The sequence below is a fragment of the Dermacentor silvarum genome, unplaced genomic scaffold (genome assembly GCF_013339745.2).
Source record: "Dermacentor silvarum isolate Dsil-2018 unplaced genomic scaffold, BIME_Dsil_1.4 Seq821, whole genome shotgun sequence".
In the NCBI taxonomy this organism is placed as follows: Eukaryota; Metazoa; Arthropoda; class Arachnida; order Ixodida; family Ixodidae; genus Dermacentor; species Dermacentor silvarum.
This window is the reverse complement of record NW_023606829.1, coordinates 1-25,000: the sequence shown is the minus strand read 5'-3', so window position 1 is coordinate 25,000 and position 25,000 is coordinate 1. Positions and strand designations below refer to the sequence as shown.

The 25,000-nt window shown below is 45.9% G+C and overlaps 2 protein-coding genes across 2 annotated transcripts; both read right to left on the bottom strand.

Moving 5' to 3' along the window:
• Window positions 1-5,659: 5,659 nt before the first annotated feature.
• Window positions 5,660-7,151, bottom strand: LOC125941990 (uncharacterized). The gene has a single exon (XM_049659883.1). The coding sequence runs from the start codon at window positions 6,762-6,764 to the stop codon at window positions 5,676-5,678; it is 1,089 nt and encodes a 362-aa protein (XP_049515840.1). The 5' UTR covers window positions 6,765-7,151; the 3' UTR covers window positions 5,660-5,675.
• A 6,771-nt stretch (window positions 7,152-13,922) lies between these two features.
• On the bottom strand, window positions 13,923-21,102 carry LOC119435675 (structural maintenance of chromosomes protein 1A-like; the record flags this gene model as incomplete). Its single annotated transcript, XM_037702412.2, has 3 exons — window positions 13,923-14,934; window positions 19,333-19,513; window positions 20,735-21,102. Coding segments are annotated over 3 exons (612 nt in total), but the record flags the coding sequence as incomplete, so codon positions are not given.
• Between the last annotated feature and the right edge of the window lie 3,898 nt (window positions 21,103-25,000).

The window sequence follows — 25,000 nt, the reverse complement described above, 5'->3', positions numbered from 1 at the left end:
TCACTCACCTTTGAGATTTCAATAGTGCTGTTATGCGTTACATTCGAACGGAAATGACTATTCCGCTTCATACAGTATAATAATAACACTTGCACACACACAAACACACACACGCATATATATATATACACACACACACACACACACACACACACACATATATATATATATAATGGTTTTGCCTGCTATGAATACTATTGCTGCGAATGAGAGTTTTATTTCCAGTATTCACTAACACGCGTGTTTGTTACTGCAAACACGTGCGCTTATTCCGGTCGGAAGTTCTCACTTTTGTAATTATTGCATTTAGAATATTTGTTATTTTACCCTTACACACACACACACACACACACATATATATATATATATATATATATATATATATGTACCCTTTGATTGAATTACCTAGAAATACATTGGTCATTCTTCGCGCGACGCAGTTAATAAACCTGGTTTATTTCACTCTACTATTGTTTTCTTCGATCATTGTCCCTGATCAATATCCACCAACAAGAAGCGCGAGCAAAATGACACGATATCAATAATAAAATTTTCTTACGTAGCCTTCATGGCGCGGAGATACCAGTTACTTTTAGAGGACAGTGGTAAAAACAGCAGTTCACCTGGCTAAAACTACATTTGGCACCGGCCGTCAAGAGTCATGGGCGCACCGAAGCAACTAAATCATTAAAAAAATGTACTGCACAGAGGTTCTGCGAGAAAAACTGGGTGTGCGCCAGCTTCCGCGTAGCGAACGCGCGCTCGCTAGCAGACGACGCGCTTGACAACGACAGCAAAATTGAAGACGTCGCGTTGTATAATCTATGCCTCAAATATATATGTTTGGCAAAATGGTGTAAACATAACGTTGCAGTTGAAATAAAGCGCTATTTTAAGAGCGTACTATGCGCAATCGGGCTCGGCGCCCGCCGCGAAAGTGCGTTGAATATGCCGCGGAGCGCGTCTCCACCCCAATCCAGTTCGCTCGCAGCGCCCTCGCACTATTTTTCCACACGCGGCGCCTCAGCGACAGAGCGCCGTTCGGCCCACTCGACCATTGTCTAGTACACTCTAGTTCTAGTAGAGTGTACTAGACAATGGTCGAGTGGGCCGAACGGCGCTCTCCCGCTGAGGCGCCGCGTGTGGAAAAATTATGCGAGGGCGCTGCGAGCGAACTGGATTGGGGCGGAGACGCGCTCCGCGGCATATTCAACGTACTTTCGCTGCGGGCGCCGAGGCCGATTGCACATAGTACGCTCTTAAAATAGTGCTTTATTTCAACTGAAAATTTATGTTTACACCATTTTGCCAAACATATATATTTGAGGCATAGATTATACAACACGACGTCTTTAATTTTGCTGTCGTTGTCAAGCGTGTCGTCTGCTAGCGAGCGCGCGTTCGCTACGCGGGCGCAGGCGGACGCTTAGTTTTTGTCGCAGATCGTATGTGCAGTACATTTTTTTATGTTTTAATTGCTTTGGTGCACCCATGACTTTTGTCAGCCGGTACCAAATGTAGTTTTAGCCAGGTGAACTACTGTTTTTAACATTGTATTCTAAAAGTAACAGGTAATAAGTCTCATATATCTGCAACATGAAGCTATGTAAGAAAACTTTATTGATATCCTGTCATTTTAGGCGCGCTTCTTGTTGGTGTAATATTGATCAGGGACAGTGATCGAAGGCAACAATATTAGAGTGAAATAAACCGTGTTTATTAACTGCGTGGCGCGAAGAATGGTCATGCACTTTTAGGTAATTAAATCAAAGGGCACATGCATATAGATATTCACAACGTATATGTAAGACAAAATTATGAAATGTTCTAAATGCACTAATTTAAAGCGAGAATTCCCGACTGGAATAAGCGCACGTGTGCATTACGTGCATCTTCTGACTTTTAAAAGCTGCGCCATTTTGCGTCGCTCCTCTTTCGACCTGTTGACGCCTTTAATTAAAAAGTGCAGCCGCGTCACAACATAGAATTTTACTATGTTAGCTTTGACCGTTTCTGCGTGCTCAATGCAACCAAGAGTCTTTTCCTTAACTCTGACGAGTGACAACACATCCAAAATGCTGTTTGCATGAAGCTGATTTGAACTGAAGCAGCCCGTGAAGACGTCCTCCAAATAGTTCACAAATTCAAAAAGTTCCTTAGAGGGATAGAGCAATCCTCCCTTATCGCATGACGCTGACAACTCTGAAAACGGATGTGTTTCGCCTTCTGACGCTGGTACGAGCAGCAGCGCGCAGCACGTGTCACAGCCTGACTTTTTCACGCACTTTCTTGCGACATAGCCTGCCATGTGATAAACAAGACGCGCATCACTGGTTTTATTTACTAAACTAGAATGCTCGACGGGAAAGGCACTCGGTTTCTGGCTCACAGCTATTTCTAGCTCGTCAAGGTTTCCTTGTGAAATATATTCATCAAGAGTTGCTTGCAAATCTTTTGAGGGGGATGAACTAGCGGCACTGGTATCTAGGAGCGCCGTCAGTACATTGGGCGCAACATTAGCTCCTGTCACCGGTTTTGCTAAGCTGTAAAAACATAAGCAGTTTACTGTTATTAAGAACTGCTCTGGAGTTGGGTGGTCATTGCAACCAGATGACTGGCGCACAATGCCAAATAAGTTCTCAATGGGATCTTGACTTAAATGCGCTGTCATCAAGTAGCGGAACTGGAGTTCCTTGGTCAAATATTCGAGCAAGGATAGTACACTGGAAAGTGTGACTCTGAATCCCGCAGCCGTCGATTTGCTGAGGAATCCGACGCCACCACCAGTGAGCTGTTCCCACTTGTCGATGTATTCTAGGAAGCTTGACAGTTGAGCGACGCCGGCAGAATTTGGCCACAATGCTTCAGCCTTGAAGCGGGACGTCATCACTTTGATCAGCTGATTGATCATTCTGCGATAATAAGAAAATGCAATCGAAAAAATTATTAACAGGAAGTTAATGGATCTATTATACCGTTACGAACGCTTTGTTGCTGATTTGTTTTTCTATCGAAAATAGGGACTGAAATTACAAGTCAGTGCAATGATGACTTTACTTTCACATACTGGCACAGACAGGCGCACGATCTTTCCAGCTCGTTCTAGGCTCAAATACACAAAGACGAAATGCGAGTTACAAATAATGCGGGCGTCGCAGTATCATAAGGTATAGCCACAAATAGGAGCTTCTGCGTCTCGACTAATAGCCCAAGACTATTCTAATGCACCCTAGTCTCGACGGCGAGTAATGAAGGCGCGCACATGAGGCGTGTGCAGTGGCGCAAAGCACCACGCTGGGCGCAGGCAGCAAAGCCGTGACAGCACAGTCATTATAGCTCCTGGATTAGGTGACTCAATTTATAATTACAGAAATTATGACAGCACAAAAAAATGAGGATATCGCACCGAATGCCCGATTGAATACAGCTTAACTGGCCATCATGTTACGCATGCTCTTTTTAGGTCTCTCTCTCTCTTTTTTTTTAGTCCTTGCATGGTGCAGTTCTATTTCACAGCACTGAAAGCATGTATTCACCGAAGTTTCTCTTATATACCTGAAGAATGACTCTGTACCATCCAGCGACCCCTTTCCGTAACTTGTCTCGATGAGATCCTTGTAATGATGGAGGCCACGCAAGACGTAATCGCCGAACAACTGAAACGCAAGGGAGACTCTCATCTTCTCAAAAGAATTTGGTTCAAGATGGCTGGTGGTCAACCCAGGCATTGCTTTCAGTGTGATATTGTCTTTGTCGTAGTTGTAAGCTTCACGGACAAAATACGTGGACACCTGCGAAATAAAAGAGACGCTATAATGATAGGCCAACGTAACATAGCAATATCAAAACTAACCAAAGCATAGAGAAGAAAATCTTACCCGCCCGTCTGGTGTGTTGAAGCCGCCTTTCAGCAATGAGTTGCGGAGGCATTTCAGGAGGTGTGGGAAGTCCGACAAAAAATGTAGGCTTCTTTTTGAATCTGCAGGATGCTTCACCTTGCACGTGACATTATTCGCAGTTCCTTGAATGCCCATTATTGTCCACATTCGACGGTTCCACGAGGCTCCATCGCACGTCACGAAATCCACAAAAAGCCCTGCCTTCTCCACAAGAATTATGGCTTCGATGAGTATTTTGCAGAGGAGGCTACCCTTAACATTTCCGTGCGTCGCAAACGCCCCTATGATTTGCGAGAATTCTCCGGTAAAGGGCACGAACTTAACAACCATGCCGTGGTCACAGGGCAGGTTGGCATCTTGGGGCGGTGTAAAGGGACCCAAGTCTACGAAGCCTCGCAGTTTCCCGGATTGTTCAACAGAAAGGTGTTCCGACAGCTTCATCTCGTCAAACAAGAGACCCCCGTGGCATCTGAAATTGTCCATTGTGCTTGTCTTTTCTTTCATCGCTTCTAGCATTTTCTTGTTGAAGCCAAATCCCCCTTTGTAAGCACTTGTGTATTTCTTTATGGTGGTGTTGCTGGGAAGGACAAGAATGTTGTTAATTCTGAGGTGCCTGTAAAGCTTTGGGCTTTTCATTTTCATTAATATGCATTCTAGCATCCACTCGCTAGTAAAACGCATGCCTTTAGTGCCTTTTCTCTTCGCTGCCGCAATGCAGTGACGCACAGCCTCTTGTTGTTTAGGGGATAGCGTTGCGATTTTTTCTGCCAAGACTTCCTCTTTAATTCTGGCATTTCCGATCTTCATGGCTACAACCTGACCCTTCAGGCTCAGGAAGTTCGCAGATAAACGCCTGTGTTTTTGCAATGACAATCTCAGCTTCTGCGCAGTTGTCCTGAAAGGTTTGCGACGGCGCCGTTGTAACTGTAACAGTGATAGCCTGGACGCCCTGGACAGCAAAGCCTTTCGTAAGTTCAGGCACAAGACGCACGGTGTCCCTGGGAAAGAACACGATTTATTATTAAACGAGAGGAAGTGGTAGTGGCCAAGAATAAGTTTGAAGAACAATAAGTGAAATTTAAAAAAATGCAAGGAAATTGTGATAATTGTCAACTAATACGTAAGCATTATTCTTTGGCTCGGCTGCCACTTCTGTTTTGCATACTTATTTAGCTAACTTATGCATGCGTATACCTATCGATACCGATCATTTACTATTACATTATTATAAAGATGACTTGTCTTAACGTTTTACTTTCCTTTTTGTTACGACCTTGACGCGGTGACGGCGATGCCACCAGTTCTTTTTTAATTCTTATTTTTTAACGCTACCTATCATCCTATCATGTACTATTACACTTTTATAACGATTATGTGTGTTAACAGACCAATGATGCATTTATTTTGCCGATATAAGGCGTCAAGGGGCGGACAGATTTTGCTGGGGTACTCGCCAAAGAATGCATGCTTGCGCACTGATATCTTTATTATTCGCCTATGTACATACACTGATGTTGAAAGCGGCAGCATAAAGGATGAATGAATAACTTGACAAACGCCTAGATAATAACACGTGCTTGCATCCTGCTCGCTGACATAATCGTTATACTCTTGAGAGAATTGTCGGTATATTATTGTTAAAATGTTGGTGATTCCGCGTTAACATTCAACTGCCGAACTAAACATATTATTAATACCACTGCCTAGCACATGCGACGTTATCTGCCCCCCTTTTCTCGCAGGAAAATGTATTGGTCACAACGTAAATATGGCACTTCAATAAATTACAATGTACGAAAATTTGCCGATCGCTTGAAGCTTACCCTCTGTTGCTGCAATCCCTGTGCATTCCTTGTTGTGGAAAGCACCGCCAACCAGGGTAATTTTGCTTCGAAGGGCGTTCGTCAAATCTTCTGTCCTCATTGCAGTGGAGGACATTGCACCAGGGCATTTCAGTAGTTTAGAAGCCCAATATAATGCTCTCTCCGCTTCTGAAACCGTCCTTACAGTTCCTTCAGTTACCGTTCTCCCGATCAGAAATGTCTTGAATGAAGCTTCTTGAGCCTCGCTGACAGAGAAAATCACTGACCTCTCAGAGGTGACAGTGCCAGATGAGGGTTGTAGTTCGGACAGCGCATACACAACGCCTTCGAATGATGGAAATCGATGTTTAGACCAATATTCTGATGGCGTGATTAAGTTGTGCACGTTTTCACAGTCAAGGTTTGGCGACATATCTTCGATCAGCTCCGGCAAGTCCGCGCTGGTGCATGGGTCCTGATTATCCTGATCACCTTTCTTCTTTTTGCTGGCAACTTCACTTTCCGCGGACGCCTCTCGTTTTGTAGGTTCACGTCTAGATGGTACCTTCGTGGTCAGGTACTTCGGAACATTGGGAAGGATTGTCGGCACTGCGTCACTCCTCAGCATCGGAATACCCCGTGGAATCCTCACCTCTCTGCCGTCCACAATATGCACATAGTCACGGAGAATATACCGCTCCTCGAAGTGCAGCTCACACACGGAACAGTTCTCGTCGAGGGGCTTGTCCATTCGATGAAGATTTTTCTCCCAGACTTTTCTGCGTTCTTCATCTTTAGGCACGCTAAACAAAGACAGTTTCGTTGCAGTTTTGACACCGGCATAACCAGTACGACATCCAGGAGCGTAGCAGTGCCGCTGCCTGCCTTTCGGCATGGTGGTGCCGTGAAATCTGCAGCATCTACCGGAAACTGCAGAGGTGCTTGCGCCTTTGCTGGAGGAGGAGCATGGAGCAATCAACAGGCGGATCTGGCCTTGCAAAAGGCATGCCGATAATTGCTGCGCCCGAGCGTCTCCTTTTACCGGACGCAGATAAACATGCATGTGAACACCTCTTCTGCTCTTTGCCCATCGATCGCTCTTTCGGGGGAGACTGCTAACCGGAAACTCGGAGTACAGATTGAATTTTAGACTTTGTACCGCTAGTATATTGCTAAGCTACCCTACCTAGGCGCGCCACAAATCGGACAAGGTGTAACAGTGACACGAAACGAAGGTACGTAAGGAGTGTGAAAACATTCGGCATTTCGAATAAAACGACGCACGCGCAGCTTAACGTTTTTCAAGATCGAGCCGGGTGTACGCGCGTGCATGGCTTCAGAGGGCTCATATTCTCAATACCACCCGCCTGGGAAGCTTTCTTCGGAGAGCGTTGGGGCCCCGTGCAAAGGACCGAGCAACGACTGTCAGTGCAGCTGCTGTGTTGTGTGCTGCGCCAACAATTATCCAGAGAAGAGGCCCACTCAGAGAAGATCTAGGCCCACTCAGCCGCTTATAATATACAAGCTGGTCATTCGATCGAGCGGACATGCAGTTGGGAACGCCATTACGTTTATGTATGAGATATAGGATAAGCGTAACAACGTTTTTCGGACTCATTAATAATTTAGTGTGTTTACACGGCGAGAAAAAAGCCGAAGTACAAAGCTACCTGCCCCCCCCCCCCCCTCTGTTTTTTTTTTTTGAAGTATCGACTGGGGAAAAAAAATTCCACGTACGCCTTACGGCCAAAGATTAGCATATAAAATGACTAAAACCGTCTTCGGCGCTCGAGGTCTGACCTCAGTATATGACCCCGTACCAATTACTCCGCATTCCTTTACGCGAGGAAGGCGGAAACTTGAATGGAATGTTGTGCTGCAGTTTTTTTTTTTTTCTAGCAATACTTCCCGTATATCTGAGTACAAGGCGCCGGATGGGGCAAATATATGTTCAGTTTGTTTGAAGCGGCAAGCAGGAAGGTTACATATGTGTCTTTGTCTGCGTGTCGCAAGGCATACTGATGGAAAACTATATGCGCACCAATACACAGGAGAGATACATGCTGCTTGAAGAACGAGAAAAATATTTGTTCTCCAAAGGGAACCGTACAATAACTTAAGTAGAATGAAAGCATACACTGCGACCGCAATGCACGTGCAATCACCGAGCGGCATTAAAAAAATAAAATAAAATAAATAAATAAAATTATTCTTAAGGCATAAATGCATATCATATGCAATTATGAACACCATTTGAGCGGTCTGAACGAAATTACCAGCGCGCGAAGTAGTACGAATGACCCTGCCGAGCAGTATCGCCAGCAGTTTCCAACGGCGCGACCTTGATGCGGCCCAATCCAGTTCGCTCGCAGCGCCGCCATAGTATTTTTCCACGTCGGGCGCCTCACGGGAAAGCATGCGCCGCCCCAGCCGCTCGTCCCACTCGACCATATTCTAGTACACTCTAGTTCTAGTATAGTGAACTAGATAGGGGTAGTGGGACGAGGGCGATCCGGGAGCCGAGGTCGTTTGCACGGAAACCGGCAAGCGGCGCTGCTGCGCCTTTCACCTGAACCGCCCCGCAGTGCGCGCTTATTCGCCGCACACTCATCGGAAGAGTACGATAGATCTGAAGCTCGTGCTTGACTCCTGAATGCTTACATTGCTCCCAATGTCAGCAAAAGGAGAATAATTATATTTCTACAGTGCTGTCTATAGTGAATAAACAGTAAAAAACGATGTACAGCGCGAAGGACAAGGGCTGAGAGACGACACACACACAGCGCAGTGCGTTTCGTCTCTCTCAGTTCCTATCCTTCGCGCTGGATATCGTTTTTTGCCATGGATTACCAACTAGCCCAAGCAACCACCTTTGTGTAAATGAATACTTTTGTCCCAAAAGCTCCCAGCCATGGGATTTTAGGTACAAATCCGCGTATGAGAAAGTTCGCGGACCTGCGCGTCGCTACTCGGAATGAACGAGTGTACCAGTACATCGAAAGGGTACCGCCGGGGACGTGATTGCAAAAAAAAAAAAAAGAACAAGAAAGAGAGAGAGAAAGAGAGAGGGTGCTCTGAAGGACGGTACGAAACCATTTCATTAAGGACAAACACTCAGATCACAAAAGCGGCGTCAAAACAAAACCAGGCCCTAGGTCGTCCTGCTCAGCTTAAGGTGCTTAGCTCTCTGTGGCTTTGCGCTTCTCGAGCTGTATACCTTTTGACTAAGAAGTGGAGTCGCGTGAGGACATAGGAAAGAAAAAATTCGCATGCTTACTTCTTCCTTGTGAGCGTCGCATCCAACACCATCAGGAGCAGAGGAAATTACTCTTTACAAGAGCCGCAACATCGCAGATGCTGTTCGTGTGCAGCTCTAAAATGCTTAGGCATTCTGTGAATATGTTCTCAAGAGCTTCAATAAATGAGTACAAATCTTGCGACCGATACAAAAGTCCTCCCCAGTCACACTGCTCAGTGTACTCTGAGGGTAACAGGCGTGGCTTCTGTTCGCCTGACGAGGAGGATGATGCTCACATAAACAACAGTCAAGTTTTAGGACGCACTTTCTTGCTACGTAATATATTAGCCGCGAGTCACTCCTCTGCATCACTAATGATGAGTGGCTAGCACGGGGAGCTTCTACTAGGGCTAGAGACTCTTCAGCTTCTTCTAACCTCCCTTGGGCGAGCAGCTCATCAACACTGTTTGGAGAAATGTTGGGAGTTTTGCTGTCCACGCTGAGAAGTGCATTTATGATATCAGGGGTGCCATTTGCACCGTCGACACTCCTTGCGATGTTGTAAAATGACAAACAGCTCACTGTGATAAAGAACTGATCCGGCGAGGGGTGGGCATTACAGCCGCTGGACTGGTGGATAATGCCAATTATGTGCTCTACGGAGTCGTTGCTGAGACGAACAGTCACCAAGTACTTGAACCCTACATTCTCTGCCAAGTACTTCAGGAGAGACAATGTACTGGCAGTAGTGACTCTCAGCCCTGTCGCCGTGGAGTTCCAACCTGCCTGCTCCCTTGCAAACTTGCAATGAATGTGCACCTGCTTTGCCTCGTCCATCGTCCGTGACACACTCTCACATACGAGCGTCTTTCGTATGTACGTGCGGCAAATTACTGCACTAGGGCTCTCGCCGTAGTTCATCAGCACAGTCTTCTCAACGCCGACAGTCTTTTTTTCACTCTCCAACGAAGGCAAAACATACTCAACACCATCATAGTTCGGAAACGTGAGCAGTGCCCAATGCTCACTGGGTTTGGGAATTTCATTCAGCACAAAGGCGCAGCGCCGTCACCTAGATGTTCACAGTTTCACTGGTCTGCAGGTCGTCCTCTTGCAGGCACCGCCTTTTTGTCTGGTCGCCATGGAGATGTAAGGCAGCCCTTTTCCTTGTGGACTGTTCGCGCGATGGATTTTCCGAAAGGTACATGGGCAGATTAAGCAGAATCATGGGCACGGCGTCTGTCGAGAGAGAGGGCTTTCCGCGTGGTGTACGTACCTATTTGCCTTCGATCATTGTACGTAATTCTCTAAGTACACACTTTCCTTCAAAATGAAGCTCGCATACGGCGTCAGTGGCATCCAGCGGCTTGTCCTTGTGGCGTAGATTCCGCTCCCATGTCAGGCGCATTTCTTCATCCTCGGGGACACTGAACAGAGAAAACTTCAGGGCATCTTTCACTCTGCTGTACCCAGTCTTACAACCAGGCGCAAAGCAATACTTCTTTTGCCGAGGTCTTCCTATCTCATCCAAATCAACGCGCACACGCCGCCAACAAAACCACGCACGTGCAACTACAATCGGTAAACACGTCGGCACCTGTCTGGACGCGTGCGGCGGGGATGCGGCTTCAGGTGAAAGGCACAGTGGCGCCGCGCCACGGCGCGCGAATATTTCCGTGTGTTTCGCCTCGCCGGCGCTGCCCTTATCCGCTCTCCCTCGACCCACTACCCCTATCTAGTTCACTATACCTGTGCCTCAGAAGCATCGCCACCGGCATGAGCTCGTGGTTGCTGTCCTTGGCCGAACCATAGCCTCCTATATACTTTCTATGCCTGCTCGATCACTGCACTTTCCATTCTTTCGCACCGTCGCGACTAGTTCGAAAGTGAGCCGCGAGGTGACGCCTGCAGCCCTGGGTAGTGCAGACGACGGAGCAGCGCAGTCGTCTCGCTGCTAGCTTAGTCAGCATCGCAAAAAACGCAAACTTAATTGACGTAAATGCAGAAACTTGTTTTATAATCCTCTTAGTCTACTTGTGCCATCTCTTAGTGAACATTAACTTCGCATTCGGATGTCATAATAAAGTCGTATCTACGCTATCAATATAAATACATGAAAATATTGCATCTAGCTTTCTATAATTATTAATTTTATTCCAGTTTCCTTATACAAGAAACTAAAGGGTCCCGGACAAAAGGTGCTTCCTTGAACCTGACTGGGTCCGGGGCCCTATACAAACTGTACACGGAGGAAACAGCGATATACAAATCAAGAACTTATTTCAATATGTACTCACATAGAGAAAGAAAAAAACAGAATTCAAAACACTGACGGTATCCACGTCTTATCTCGCGACACAGAGGCACAGGCGTACATGAGCAACCAGTAATATAACGCCAAAAATTGATCTGTCACAAAAAAGGGAAAAAAGGAAAGGGTATGTTTAAAACAACACTAATTTACAGGAGAATTGCTTCGGTTATAAAGCACTCTTAAAAGCAGCTACTGACGAGTGCCGTTATATTATTGGGATAAGATCCTTATTCTCGTTCAAAACTTTAGGTATTTGATATTTTAGACTTTGTTCATCGTAGTTTGTTCGCAATTTTGGTAATCTGTATTTTATTGTTCTAAGATCAGAACTCCGATTCATTACCATGAACGAAAATTCACAACTTTGACGGTCTTTTTTTATTTCTGTATGCATGTAGGTCGCAAGCTTGCGTTTGTAAAGCTGGTCTACCCTCAATATCCCATCGTCTTGTGCGCGCGCCGCATCATATATTCATGATTAACGCGCAAAACGGATATTTATTGACAATGATCTTAAATTTTCAGTACCCTAGAGTTCCACAGGCGAATTCATAATACTTATAGCTGCACATGACAGTACTGTTTATGGTTCCTTAGTTCAGCGGCTTTGTCGTTGCGTTACTAAACACGAAGTCACGGGTGCGATTCCCGGCCACGAAGCCGCATTTTGATGTGGGCGTCTGCCTAGATTTAGGTGCATGTTAAAGAACCACGTACAGGTGGTCAATGTTAATCCGAAGTCCCACACTACGGCGTGCTTCATAATAATATCGTGGTTCTGGCACGTAAAACCCGAGAATTTAAGTAACCGAGTAACAACCGAGTAACGTGATGTCGTATTAGGCGTCCAGTCAATTCCTAGCGATGGCTTTCAGCCAAGCTGCTCTCGCTTCACTGTCACTAGGAATCTCATGAAACGAAATTCCAGGTAACTTATGTTTACGATCCCAATTGCACTTTGGAACACAACAGTAGGCCATAGCATCACAAGAACAAATAAAAATCTCCAGTCGCAGGAGCGCAACACACGTTTTGACGTACAAGCATGTGGCAAATTCCACGCACACTACCCAGGGCTGGTGGCGCCACCTCGTGGGGAACGGCGTCAACCGGCTAGCGAGAGCGGACGGTGGCTTAGCCGACTTCGAGCAGGCACAGAAAGTATATAGGAGGCTATGGCCGAACGCTCAGAGGTACACACCGATGCCAAATGGCTCATAAGACTGCCTTTTAAATCTTCATTTTGATAATGCATGGTCATGTATTCTCTGAAGAAAAAGACGGCTTACAGAAGGAGAAACCCCTCTTCAAGTAAAAAGATAGCTGTGCCCAAAAATGGACGTTAGTGGAGATACTGCTACCCCACCCGATATTGCCCCAAACAACAATTTTGAAAACGTGCATACTGGTCGTTTGGTACTTTACTAAATGTAAATGAGTGCTGTACTAAAGTTTCCAGACCCCTGTAGGTCTGCAATTCTGTAATGCCCAACAATCGGGTGAGTATAAAAGTTATTTCAACATGACTAGATATGCAAATAAAGACTAACTTGTAAAAAAAAAGTGCTAATTACTATTTCCTATGTAAACGTGTATGTTAATAATAAACAAAGTGACACGTTCCTGGCTTGCTGATCTGTCGTGAAACGGCGCTTGTCCCGCAACCCTCTGTGTGCAGCAGTGCTTGGTCTTTTCTTCAGCTGTGAATACCTACTAGTTAGCATTGTTATGCGGCACTATCTAGAGCAACAGAAAGCTTTAGCTTGCCTTTGGCAAGTAAAGCCTGCCTACTTTCAAAGCTGCTAAAGCTCCTGGGTATTTTACACTACAGTGCACGGCAAGCTCTGCATTCGTGAACGTCTTCACAGTCTATTTTCTATAAGAATGGTGTCGTTTCTAATAAAAAGGCACACTGACCTCGTGAGATTAGTTTCATTTTCGAGAGGAGCAGAAAACACCTTTTGGTGCAGCTTTGGGGCTGATTAGCAAAAATGTAGCAGGATTTGCCTTCTGGAGCAGCAATCATTGCATCACTGCGATCATTAGATAAGGAAATGAATGTCTATATTCTCTCGCTTCACGTCAGAACCAGCTCAGGTACATCAGTGCAACGTCACTCATCTCGGAAGTATTTTTTTTTTTCGCATTTGGGCCGTTGCGGCTCGGTAGCGGTTCTTGAAACTTGCTACGTTCACTCTTTGGCTCTTTTGCAAGACAATATAATCCATGTCTAAAGATAAAAAATTAACTAGGCCCCAAGTACACGCTGTCAAGACTCGCGACGTCATGGCAAGCTGGTGGAGGAACTTCCAAGGCGACTATTCTTTCATTCTTGTGTCTGTATTGCCCACCAAACCTCTTCTCACAGTAGGAGTGGCTTTTTTGGTACTGTGCACTGGTAACTTGCTAAAACAGCACAAGACAGCTCAAATTATTTTTCTCTTTAGTGTCCCATTAACTGCACAGAACGTCTTCAATGCAGCAATGCCAGAGCTAAGAAGGCAAGGAACATGGAGAAGAGGGTGAACACAGCAGTCTTGAGGTGTTCAGCTCAGTATCAGTGGTTTTTTTTTTTTGTGTTCTCTAGGTTTAGTCATGCCATACCAACAAGCCCAAGCATCGACTCTTACTAAGCCAGCCACAAGATTCAGTAAGGACAGGCAACAAGCTGGACAAAAAATTGCATTTATTTCAAAACCCAAGGCAGGCTCAAATGTTCAATCTTGCACGCCACTCCTACAAGGCTCCAGAAGCAGCAACATCTCCAGTTAAAAGCATGTAGATGCAAATTAAAACGACAAGTGCTAAAATGTAGAAGAAAAGGTTGTAAGTCGTCCATCCCATGAGAGTTCGTCAGGATAAAATGCATTGCCTGCCCAGGCCACACGCCTTGGTGCCTGAACAGCAATACTTAAAGCTACTTACAAATGTTTTAAAATGTACAGGCTATACAATCCCCTGTCAAATAAAAGGTTAACAAGAAAGATTAAACTTCTGTTGCATCTAACTGGAATATTTCCTCACATACTAAAACTATGAATAAACAGTGAACCCTGAACAAAAAAATGTGCAACACTCCCCCGCTGCTTCATGGATGATGTAAAGCGCTGCAATGTACAAGCAATACAGACACGGTGTAAAAGTGATGAGTGAATGAATGTACAAAAAATGCAGCAGGGTATTGCTCCTGCTAAGCTCCCAATGATTTAGATGCCAATAGCCAGAGATGTAAAACTTGCCTCTTCTAGATGCACTAATGGGCATGCTTTGGTTTGTGTCGCACAACAGTCTCAAAGTCCTGTTCCAACAGGCTTACTGAGACTGTACACAGTGATGATGCTCTGCGCAATGCACTTACGTGATCCACAGAGCTTCCGTCGCACCAAACTTTTTTTTTTTTCACAAACGAAGAGCTGCGCAACGGGCAGAAGATGAGAGCAGCAGGGGCAGGTGTTCACTCTTAAAACATATGCCCTAATGCCAACTAGATAGGCACGCGTCATGGCTAAAACACCATTCTAAAATTTGTACAGAGGTGCGCCCCGACGCACATTATCTCTGGTTGTCGCACATTGCTTGTGTGCCGCCCCCGACGCTGTCGCAGTGGGAGAATTGCTCTCAACCCTCGGGCCAGTCAGACAGGTCCATGGTCAGCACACGGCTGATGGTGCACTCCCCAGGCTGCAAAGAGGCGTACAAGGTGATCACTAAAGGGACACTGCAGAGCAATGGCAAATAAACTTACACTGCGAAAGTATTTCTTAACACCTCTACATCCACATTATAGGCCGGAAAACAGCTGTCACTAGTAGAAAGAACAAAAGTCACACCTCCCTTCTTCTTCTGGTGGTGGAAAAGAGCGTAAAAGGAAACATTCTTTCCTGTCCAGTCATTACTTGTTTTTCCACCCTTTCCACTGCAAGAGGCATGAACCTACTAGTTCAGAAACAAACACTAACACGTTATTCCTCCATTTTTCTAAATTTTATTCCAGAACCTCACCGCTAGTATGTCAGCATTGTAGATCTTTTTTATTTCATATTTGGGTTGTTTTGGTGCAAAAAAAAAAGTAGCCATCTGTCTCATTTTTGTGTCTTCTCAGGCTTACCAAGCCAACCCTCACAGCAAGAGTGGCTGCTTTGCTGTTGCAGAAGGGCAAGTTACTAATGCAGCTCAACTTTAAATTGCTAGCTGAACTTGTTCACGGGCTAGTCAGTTTATACTTGATTTGAAGCAATAACCACAGTGTTACAAAACACACCCAGGAAAGGTGACTAAAGACCACAGTGGAAAAGACGGACAAAAAAAACTGTCTTTCTCTCTGTGTCTCCATCTTCCTGCACTGTGCTCGTTTAGTCTTGAATTACTAATTTGCCAAAGCTTCTACCCTCACCAGCAAGAAAGGTGACAGAACAAATGCTACTGTCATTCATCCTGTTGACTTTCTTGTGTCCATTTAGTATACACTATGTTTATAGCTTTATAGTGAGTGCTCTTTGGCATACCTTTAGGGCACCCCTCAGTCTATTCAGGTTCCCTTTAGGACAATTCTCCATGTGACCTCCAGTTAATAGAATTCTAGCATTACGCTTGCAATTTCCTCATCTCACTACACCACTTACACATCTGCCATCGCCAGCTGCCTTTTCCTTCCCTCGGTCCCTAATTCTGTTGCTCTAACCATCAATCATCTGCTATATGCAGGGAAGTGCAAATACTGAGTAGTAGATTTCGAATCGAATCAAGAAAAAAAAAAGCCAAATATCGAATATCAGAAAATTTTCACAATGCTTAATGCTTACAAATATCGGGGAAAAAAATACGGTGCTGCACATGTTCGTGAGTCTCCTAACATTTTGATTTATGACATGGATATGATCCATTGTAGAATATCCCTTCCTGAAGCCAGCCTGTTCTCTTGGTTGGCTGAAGTCAAGTGTTGCCCTGATTCTATTGGAAGTTATCTTGGTGAATATTTTATACAATACTGAAAGCAAGCTAATGGGTCTATAATTCTTCAATTCTTTAACGTCTCCCTTCTTATGGATGAGTATAATGTTGGCATTCTTCCAGCTTTCTGGTACGCTTGAAGTCGTGAAGCATTGCGTATAAAGGGTCGCAAGCTTTTCAAGCATGATATCTCCTCCATCTTTGATTAAATCGACTGTTATTCCATCTTCTCCAGCAGCTTTTCCCCTGGTCATGTCTTTCAAGGCCCTTCTAACTTCATCGCTAGTTATAGAAGGAGCCTCTGCATCCTGTTCATCACTACTAAGGGCTATCCCAACTTTACGACAGGTGGGTTATCGTAAGGCCAATCGACGCAACAGGCGAAAGGACCGCGCATCTCGTGACTCGATCACCGCTCTGCGCGTAGCCTCTGCCGACAGTAAAGAGCAGGCGCCGTACGTGCCGTTTCATAGTAAGGTTCGTCGTGATTTGACACCTGTTAAAGATTCTTAAATCTGCAGCACAGTAAGCTCGTGCGATGCTCGCTCCCTCCCCCCGCCCTTCAACCGCCATCCATGCAAATGCGTGCAACCGGCCGTGACGCTTGCATGCCTGCCGTTTAAACCTAAAGCTAGTCTTGTGACAGGTTGCTCGAAGCTACAAAAAAAAAAGACGACGACGAAGAAATAAAAGACCGATGTGCATCTACAAACGGCATCGGGAATATGAGGCCGCCGTGCCGTACGTGTGTCGCAAAGATGGCATTTGTGAACAACATTGTTGCCATGCCGAGCACTCATTTTCGTTTGCGTGGCAGTTTGTCGGCTTTCTGAGTGTGGCACGGCTGTTACAAATTGATACGCGTCGATTGTGACAGTGTGGCCGTGACGAAAATTCGCCACTAATTGCCGTCGAACGCTTGCCGCTAGCATGTTTATGTGGGTAGCATGTTTATACGGGTGGCTCATCATGTGATCGGTCCTGAGGTGACGCATGCAGGTTAGATTGATGGCTGTTGAAGCGGCCGCCTATCCGACACAATCTGCGTGCCTATTGGCGGCTAATCGGCCCGATTTTTGCACATTATGAAATATGCGGCTATGTTGTTGTTCCCTCTGTCCAGCGTCGTGTTATCATTTCGATCGGTCCTGTCAACCCGGAGAAACCTTGTACCAACAGAGGCGGCTCTGGCCCAAGCGGCGCCAATGTGCGAATTTCGGTGTTCGGGCGCTGTGCGTGCAATCCCGCCATGGGCCAAAATCGGGGGGGGGGGGCTCGCAGTGACCAAATCCGCTATCGTGTCAGACGTTGCAGCCCGGTTGCGGCGCCCTCGGCGGTCCTTTTGCGCTGAAAACGATGTGAAATGCTTTAGCGTGCATTGAGTTCGCCTGTGCGTTTACTGGATGGGATGGATTAGCTTGCATGTAGGTACAAAGCAAAGAACCTAAACTGCCTGCGCCATGCAGTTGGCACAGTAAAAATCGCACACAACATTTGCGCTTCATGGAATCACCGCGACGCGCGATCCACATCAAGCCGTGCGAAAGGTGAACCCGAGACGTCCCTGTGTGCACCACCATCACAGAATTGGAGTATACTGAACCACAACACTGAGCAAAAGTCTGAAAAAAAGTTTCAGTGGCTTAGCTCGGCTATGCCAGGATATACGTAGCGTTAGCAAAGGTTCAGCTGATTATTCTTAGCTTTCCTGGTTGTCTAGATTGTCAAGGATTAGCTTGATTGTCATGCTTACTGCTGCTCCGATGACACACACGCGGTATACGTATTATGTGGCACATGTATATTTTTGCTCAACGTCACGTTGCTTCTCTATTGCCACAAAGACAGCTCGGTGATCAGTGAAGTAACACGCTGCCGTCTCTATGGCCCCAACACAGTATTTGGAGTTGTCTGTCGTCGTCATCGACGGCGCTTTGTTGTTGCTGCAGGGGTGGTCGGGCATGTCGCTCAGCGTCCTGGCGACGCCGCTTTGCTAGACGTTCGTCCCTTTGCTCCAGTGTCTCCGCAGCACGTTTAGCCTTCTTCTGTTCATTCCTCCTACGCTCAACCGCTAATTGCCAGGCAACTACTTCGGGATCCGATGAGTCAAGCTTCTCCATTCTTCTGCGCTGTTCAGGAGCATTTGCGCTCTCCTTCTCCATGGCTATACCACACTGGCAAATACCAGTCAGAAGCGCAGCGGCTCCAGCGCAGTGTCAGACGGCGACTGCACAGCGAGCGCGCGCCGGCGCCAGTGCGTCTACCACGGCTACGACGTCACTCCTCTGGAATGCGCAGACCGGCGGCGGCGGAGTGCGCGAGAGGTGCCGGCTCCGGTGGCTCCGGTGCGCAAGCCGTGTGACATCACTGATCCTTGCGCATGCGCAGCACGGCGCTTGATGTGCCGCGCGAAACGGGCTTGGCTAGGCCAGTGTAGCTAACGCTACAAAAAGTTTCTGTATTGCTGGCCATACTGCTGACATTATAAGAAATGTTGAACTTACATTTTTGCATGAAAATATCTGCATGACAGATTTTCTGTTAAACTTGCCATCACGCAAATAAAAGCCCTCCTCCTTCCTCACTCTTAAAAAAAATGTTTTTTGCTTCTGGCTCATGTCAAGATTACTAGGAAGAGCGGTAGAGCAAAGCAAAAGCCCAAACTGCTACCCTTTTAGGCTGTACTTCTTGTGTCGAGTTTTTATGCAAAGAACACATTAAGCCAAAAAAATTCGCATTTGTATTGGCCTAATTATAGCAAATGCTGCTGCATTTTTTTTAACCAAAATATGTGGTATACAAAGTACTATCCAGTTTCGTTATAACAAGGTTTGACAGTATTTTGAAGGAAAGTTAACCAAAAAAAGGTATATATATCCAGTGCTCGTGTTTAACTGCTAGAGAGGACATAGATTATATGAGAAAAGTATAATTTTCTTTCTTTTCAGTTTTGTTACGCTAGAAGTTCTTTTATGCGTATCATATATCATACACTATAGGGATTAGATTCTAATTTGGTGAGCGTCACCGTGAAATTCAAACTAACGAGTTTTTAATGTATATCCAATAATTAATATTCATGTTCATTATATCAAGGCCACATATTATGATGCAACAAGAATCACTCACGTCAGGCACAATGCCAACCAGAGCATCAGCATGGCTGTAGAACTCCTCCTTGAGCGAAATGACAATGCACTGGAAGGAGGTCTCTGTCTGCTTGCGGATGAAGTTTGCCACCTTGCCAATGTTGGTGTTATCCAACGCTGCGTCGATCTCGTCGAGCACGAAGAACGGTGCCGGCTGGTAGCTGCATGCACCACAAGGCAGGATGATCACAACACCGTCTTTACCAGAGTGACTTTTAACAAAATATGTGCTACAGTCACAGAATGAAACATGTCAATTTAAGGCTAACCAATATGCATACTTTCATCTGCATCATCTCCAATCCATGTGACATCGCATAGTTTGGCTCGTATTTTTAGATCAGAGTCTATGCCATCTTTAGCGACCAGATGCATAGCAGCGTGATATGGCACTTTCGAGTAATTTCTCATATGGGGTATATATATATATATATCTGCCGTTAAATTCACATACATTTGAACCCAGTTCTGATGGTCACAGTTATAACGATCACATTTTACTGCATTCACGATTTTCCGACTCCTGTTGATAATGTGTCTAGATATGCCGAACTTTTCAAAAGCGTCCTATTGTTATAACGAACACTCCAAACCCAGTCGCAGATACTAAAGCATGGCCTTCAAGATTGACTTCCGTCCCTCCAAGGAATCCAATAGAACCTTGAGTTGCTTCCATAGCACTGGTGCACGCGGATGCTATCTCGGAGGCCACGACAGCGGCTTCCCTATAGGCATGAACTAAAAGATTTTTGCTGTAGTGAACATTGCTTCCCTATAGGCATGAAGCTGTTTTACTCTTCTTGTTTTACTTTTACTTTTTTTTTGTTTCATAACTTTTCAGTCCAAGGCTGAGGCAGCGTTTACCACGTTCACTACGGCAAGAATTTCTTGAAGTCTTGATTTCTGTGCATGATGCTGCACTGCTGAGTCACTTGTCATGATCCTCTGGTGTGTCGTGACCCACCAGTGAATCACCAGGAAGTTATACTGCTTTGAAACTTCCTCTAACTATGGAGGGATGGTGCCATGACGCATCAAATTAGAAGCAACAAGAATTTTCCCTATTCTGTGATTTCTAATAAAGACTTCGCCTGCACACTGCAGGAGAGCTCTGCACAGCTGCACAGGAGGAATAACTGCTGCGACCCATCCATGACCCATGTCGCAGTGAACGTGTTAAACAATTCAGTGCTTTTTGCTGCATGCTGGTTCAGTCTCGCTTTGAGAGAAAGACACAGAGACTACGGACTACTACAAGCAATAAAAAAAGATTTCAATTTGTTGATTTTGCCGCTGCTTATTATTCTGACCAAACACTGTGGTCCTCCAAGGGACGATTAACAGGATTCGACTGCAGTTAGGATGAACTGCACATTCGTTACCTGTGCACGGCGAACAGCAGGGCAAGGGCAGCCACTGTCTTTTCACCACCAGACAGATTGCTCATGGGCTGGAAACGTTTGCCGGGCGCCACGCAGTTGTAGTTGAGGCCCTCCAGGTATGGCTCCTCGGGGTTTTCGGGACCTAGGAACGCCTGGGCACTGGCATTGTTTGTGAGCGCCTTGTAGATCTCGTCGATGCGGTTGGACACCTGGTCGAAGCAGGCGGTGAACTTGCGGTGGCGCTCCCGCTTGACCTTCTCGAAAGCCATTTTGGCCTTCTTGGCACGCTTGCGCGCATTCTCAAACTCGGTGTCCGTCTCCTTCAGTCGCTCTTTCACGCCGTCCAGCCTGCACACACCCCCGGCATTCTATCACGAAAACTCACGGAGCTATTGTGACACCGCAAAATGTGAAACCCCATGAAAAGACAGTAGTTTTATCTTGTCCATAAAATCATTACCCTTCACTGAATACCAGGTTTTTGTAGACACGAACTGCAGTAACGATGCTGGTGGGGACCTCTTGTGACGGTTTGTCCAACCACATTGCATAACCTATGTTTTCGTGCTACATGGGTACTCTCAACAAGAAAAAAAAAAGTGGCGTAGGAGGTGGAACGTATGCTAACAAAAGGACCACATGTTGACGATCACGCTGCTACCGGTGCTTTACATCAGCAGCTAAGAAGGGCATGGTTGGCCACCGCATTATGGCACTAGTTAAACATTATGGCACTCTCTGGTTAAACTCCTCACCCAGAGATGGCACCATCGACGTGGCTACTCGCATGTCTCCGGTAAACTGGTATTTGATAAGTGAGAATGTGTTTACGGTCAGGCTGAAACAATACTACGAACACACTAGGTAGCATGAAGCATGCTGTATACTGGCAGCATCTGGTGACGGAAGAGCTAAGAACTCGCCACTACGGTTGTCATTATGAAACTCTGTACTAAGAATACAAGGGAAATCGACATTCATGTCTGCTTACGCTACCAGTATTACAGCGAAGCCACACTGAAGCACATGCAGTACACTAATTTGTCTGAACTTTGTCCTTCCGGCTTTAAACGACCTTCTGTATGCTAATTTATCATGGAAAATTCTTGCATGGCAATCATTAGCCTTGTTTAGCTTCAAATATCTAACCATTCAACAATTCCCAGAACATTATAAACAAAAAGAATTGTGTTGAACATTAAAAATGTTTACTCATAATGCATGTTGAAATTTTAAATTTATGTGCAGGAGATATATCAGGCGATATGATGAATTTAACTGCTTTGAGGAAGGATTGTACTGAAACACAAAGAGCAGTAGCACAAACTGCGACATGTTTTGTCAACGAAACTGTGTCAAATTGTAATACTACATAATATACATGTACAGTTAAACTTAACTTGACAGACTTCAATGTAAAAAAAAAAACTTCAATTTGCCAATACATGTAACTTTTAACAATTTGATGTCCATAGACTGCCATGTACAGTAAAAGCTCGATGATACGAATCTCACGGGGTCACGAAAAATATTCGTATTAGCCGAAATTTGTATCATCGAAACACAATTAAAACTACTGTCGAATCACGATAATTCGAACTCGAAGGGGCCCGAAAGTTTGTTCGAATTAAAACGACGTATTTTTGAAGTATTCGTGCACCATAGCACGATGCACGAACGGTGCGAGTCGTGAAATATTGCGGCGCGCAAGCGCATAGCAAGCGCGGGCCACGAAACTGCCCACGCCAGCTAACGGTCGCTTCCCGATAACGACGGAAAACGAAGCTTCAGGGAGCGAGCGGGCGGCGCCGGCACACGGGTGCGCGCGGAGACCGTCGAAGGTGAGGGAGGAGGGCGGCAGAGAAGCGGATTTGGCCGCGTCAACTCCGCCACTTCGGTGGCTCCCCTCGCCCTCCCTCTCAACTCCCTCGTAGCTGTCTCACCTTCGACTCCGTGCGGCCCCGCCGCCGTGCTGGCGCCAGCTTATTTTAGCCGCCCCCTGAAGTTTCGTTTTCTGCTGTTATCGGGAAGCAAGCGTTTGCGGGCGTGGCAGTTTCGTTGGCCCGACTGTGCCTCCGCCGCTGCTTCCCTCTGCGCTGCTGCCGCAGCGTGCAAGGCCAACATGTGACTAGAAAATAGAGGAGAAGGGTTCACTGCCATTTTATCCGCGTGGCTGAGACGTCGGCACTAGTGTGTGCTAGAATACGGTTGTCTAGAACACTCTAGTCGGCACGTACACGCTTGTTCCGGCGCGATGCAGAAACGGCGACCTTGCAATTTGAGAGAGGGGGAAATTTCCGCCGCGGGTTCTTTTTTTTTTTCCCCGTTCCTTCGCGCGCGGCATTGAGGGGTCTCTCCTGAGCTTTTGCTCTATGGCGGTGTCGGAGCAATGCCGGTCAGAGGTGCCGCCGCGTTATTTGGCGCGCTGCTAAGAGCATTGTCGGTACGCGGTATGTTCGAAATAAGCGTGTTCGAATTAACGAGATTCGACTGTAGCTAAATTAAAGACTCAGAGGTGAACTCACTCAGGCACATGTACGTAAAAAGCATTTATTTCTTGAAGCGCCACCGCTTCAAACTCTTCGCGCCCAGTCGCGGAGTCCGCGCTGTCCGGCGCCGTGCCTCCACACCAAAAGAGGAGAGAAAGCGCGTGACTGCGCTTTGTTCTCTTTCGCGCCCGTCGGTGGGGCGGCGTTTATTCGTATCAACCGACGCAGGCTGAAAATCGATTCGTAACAACCGTTCTCTAGCACGTTGCAAAGTAATGGGGCTCGGCCGGGACCACAGAAAAATTCGTATCATCCGGAAATTCGTATTAGCCGTGATCGTATCATCGAGCTTTTACTGTATATTTAGCCTCACTAAAATGAAGTGTGTATGTGAGAGCAAGTATGCATTTTACGGGCGCTGAAATCATGAGAGCCCAAGCCAAAGCTTCCTCTAATGATTCAGAAGCCATGAACAAATAGAAAATCAGGCAGAACATTAGATCAGGGTTATCTACACACAGCGGTGTCAAGTGCCTACTGGGTGAATTTCCACTCAGAGCATAAGGGTGAAAAAAACAAAGAAATCATAAACTTCCCTGATTCAAAGGAGAAACCATGTTCATTTGACGCTACTGCACTTGAAGCAAGTTTTTTAGGCTCTTGGCATTTAATTGCATTGTTTGGGTGTAATTCTCACCATCGTCCAGTCAAAACAATGAGATCACACAACATAGAATGGCAAACAGAGATACCTTAATGTAAACTTAAAAGGGCCATGACATGGTTGTCTAACGGTTCCCAGTTTATTATCATAACTGAGAGTAGAGTGGCCAGTGTGAATAAAAAAAAGAAGGGCTATAAGTGCAGAAAAGAAGGGCTATAAGTGCAGTACTCAGTTTCGAAGCCCCTCCCGCCAACATCAACTACCATTTTCGCATGGCTTGTGTTACGTCAATGTGGGGCCAGCGCTGTGTCGTCTGCTCCGAAACATTCAGAAACCATGTGCGCATCATGCCGAAATGTTGCATGCCCACATCTGCGTTAGTGCTTTAGCAGAAAACTTCCCTTGAAGTAAACAATTCCTGGATTCCTTGGAGGGCACTTTGTGCACGCAATTCTTTGCCTTACACTGTAAAAACAGCACAAACCAGAGAACGCCTGCAGAAGCTATATCCGTCTAACTGTTAAGAAGCACAAGTGAAAACAAAGCCATGCATAGTGACCACGAGGTATTCCTAGCTCTGGCTTGCGGCATCTGCTGCCTTCCAGCGCTTGCAGTACACAAAAGCGTGGCCTTCTGGACTGGCTTCCATTACTCCGAGGGAGCTGTCGCTGGGGGTGCAGTTTCGTTTTGTCACCTGTTAGTGTTGCCAGACTGCTGAATATTTAACTGCGATATAAAAAAAAATCTAAATACAAATTTTCTACTGCACCAAATATATACGCTCACATTTTGCCAGCCTGCTTGTGGAATACGTATGACTTAACATGCAATGCATAATTCAAGCTTGAAAATTTGGTTTCATGGCCCTTTAATGGAAACTGAAGAGGCCAGTGCTACTGTTAGCAGTGCTAACCATTTCTGATGGGAATTGTTGAAGTGCAAGCAGCGCCTACAATCGAATCCCAGCCGTGGCGGCCGCATTTCGATGGAGGCGAAATGCAAAAACGCCTGTGTGCTTGCGTTGTAGTGTACAGTGGAATCTCAGTAAACGGAAATCGCTTAAATGGAACACCAGCCTCATGGTTGGTTGGTTTTGCGTTCATGCAATGCTCA

Excerpts from the sequence above, each read along its gene's own strand:
- LOC125941990 (XM_049659883.1), bottom strand. The coding sequence starts at position 6,764 with ATGCATGTTTATCTGCGTCCGGTAAAAGGAGACGCTCGGGCGCAGCAA.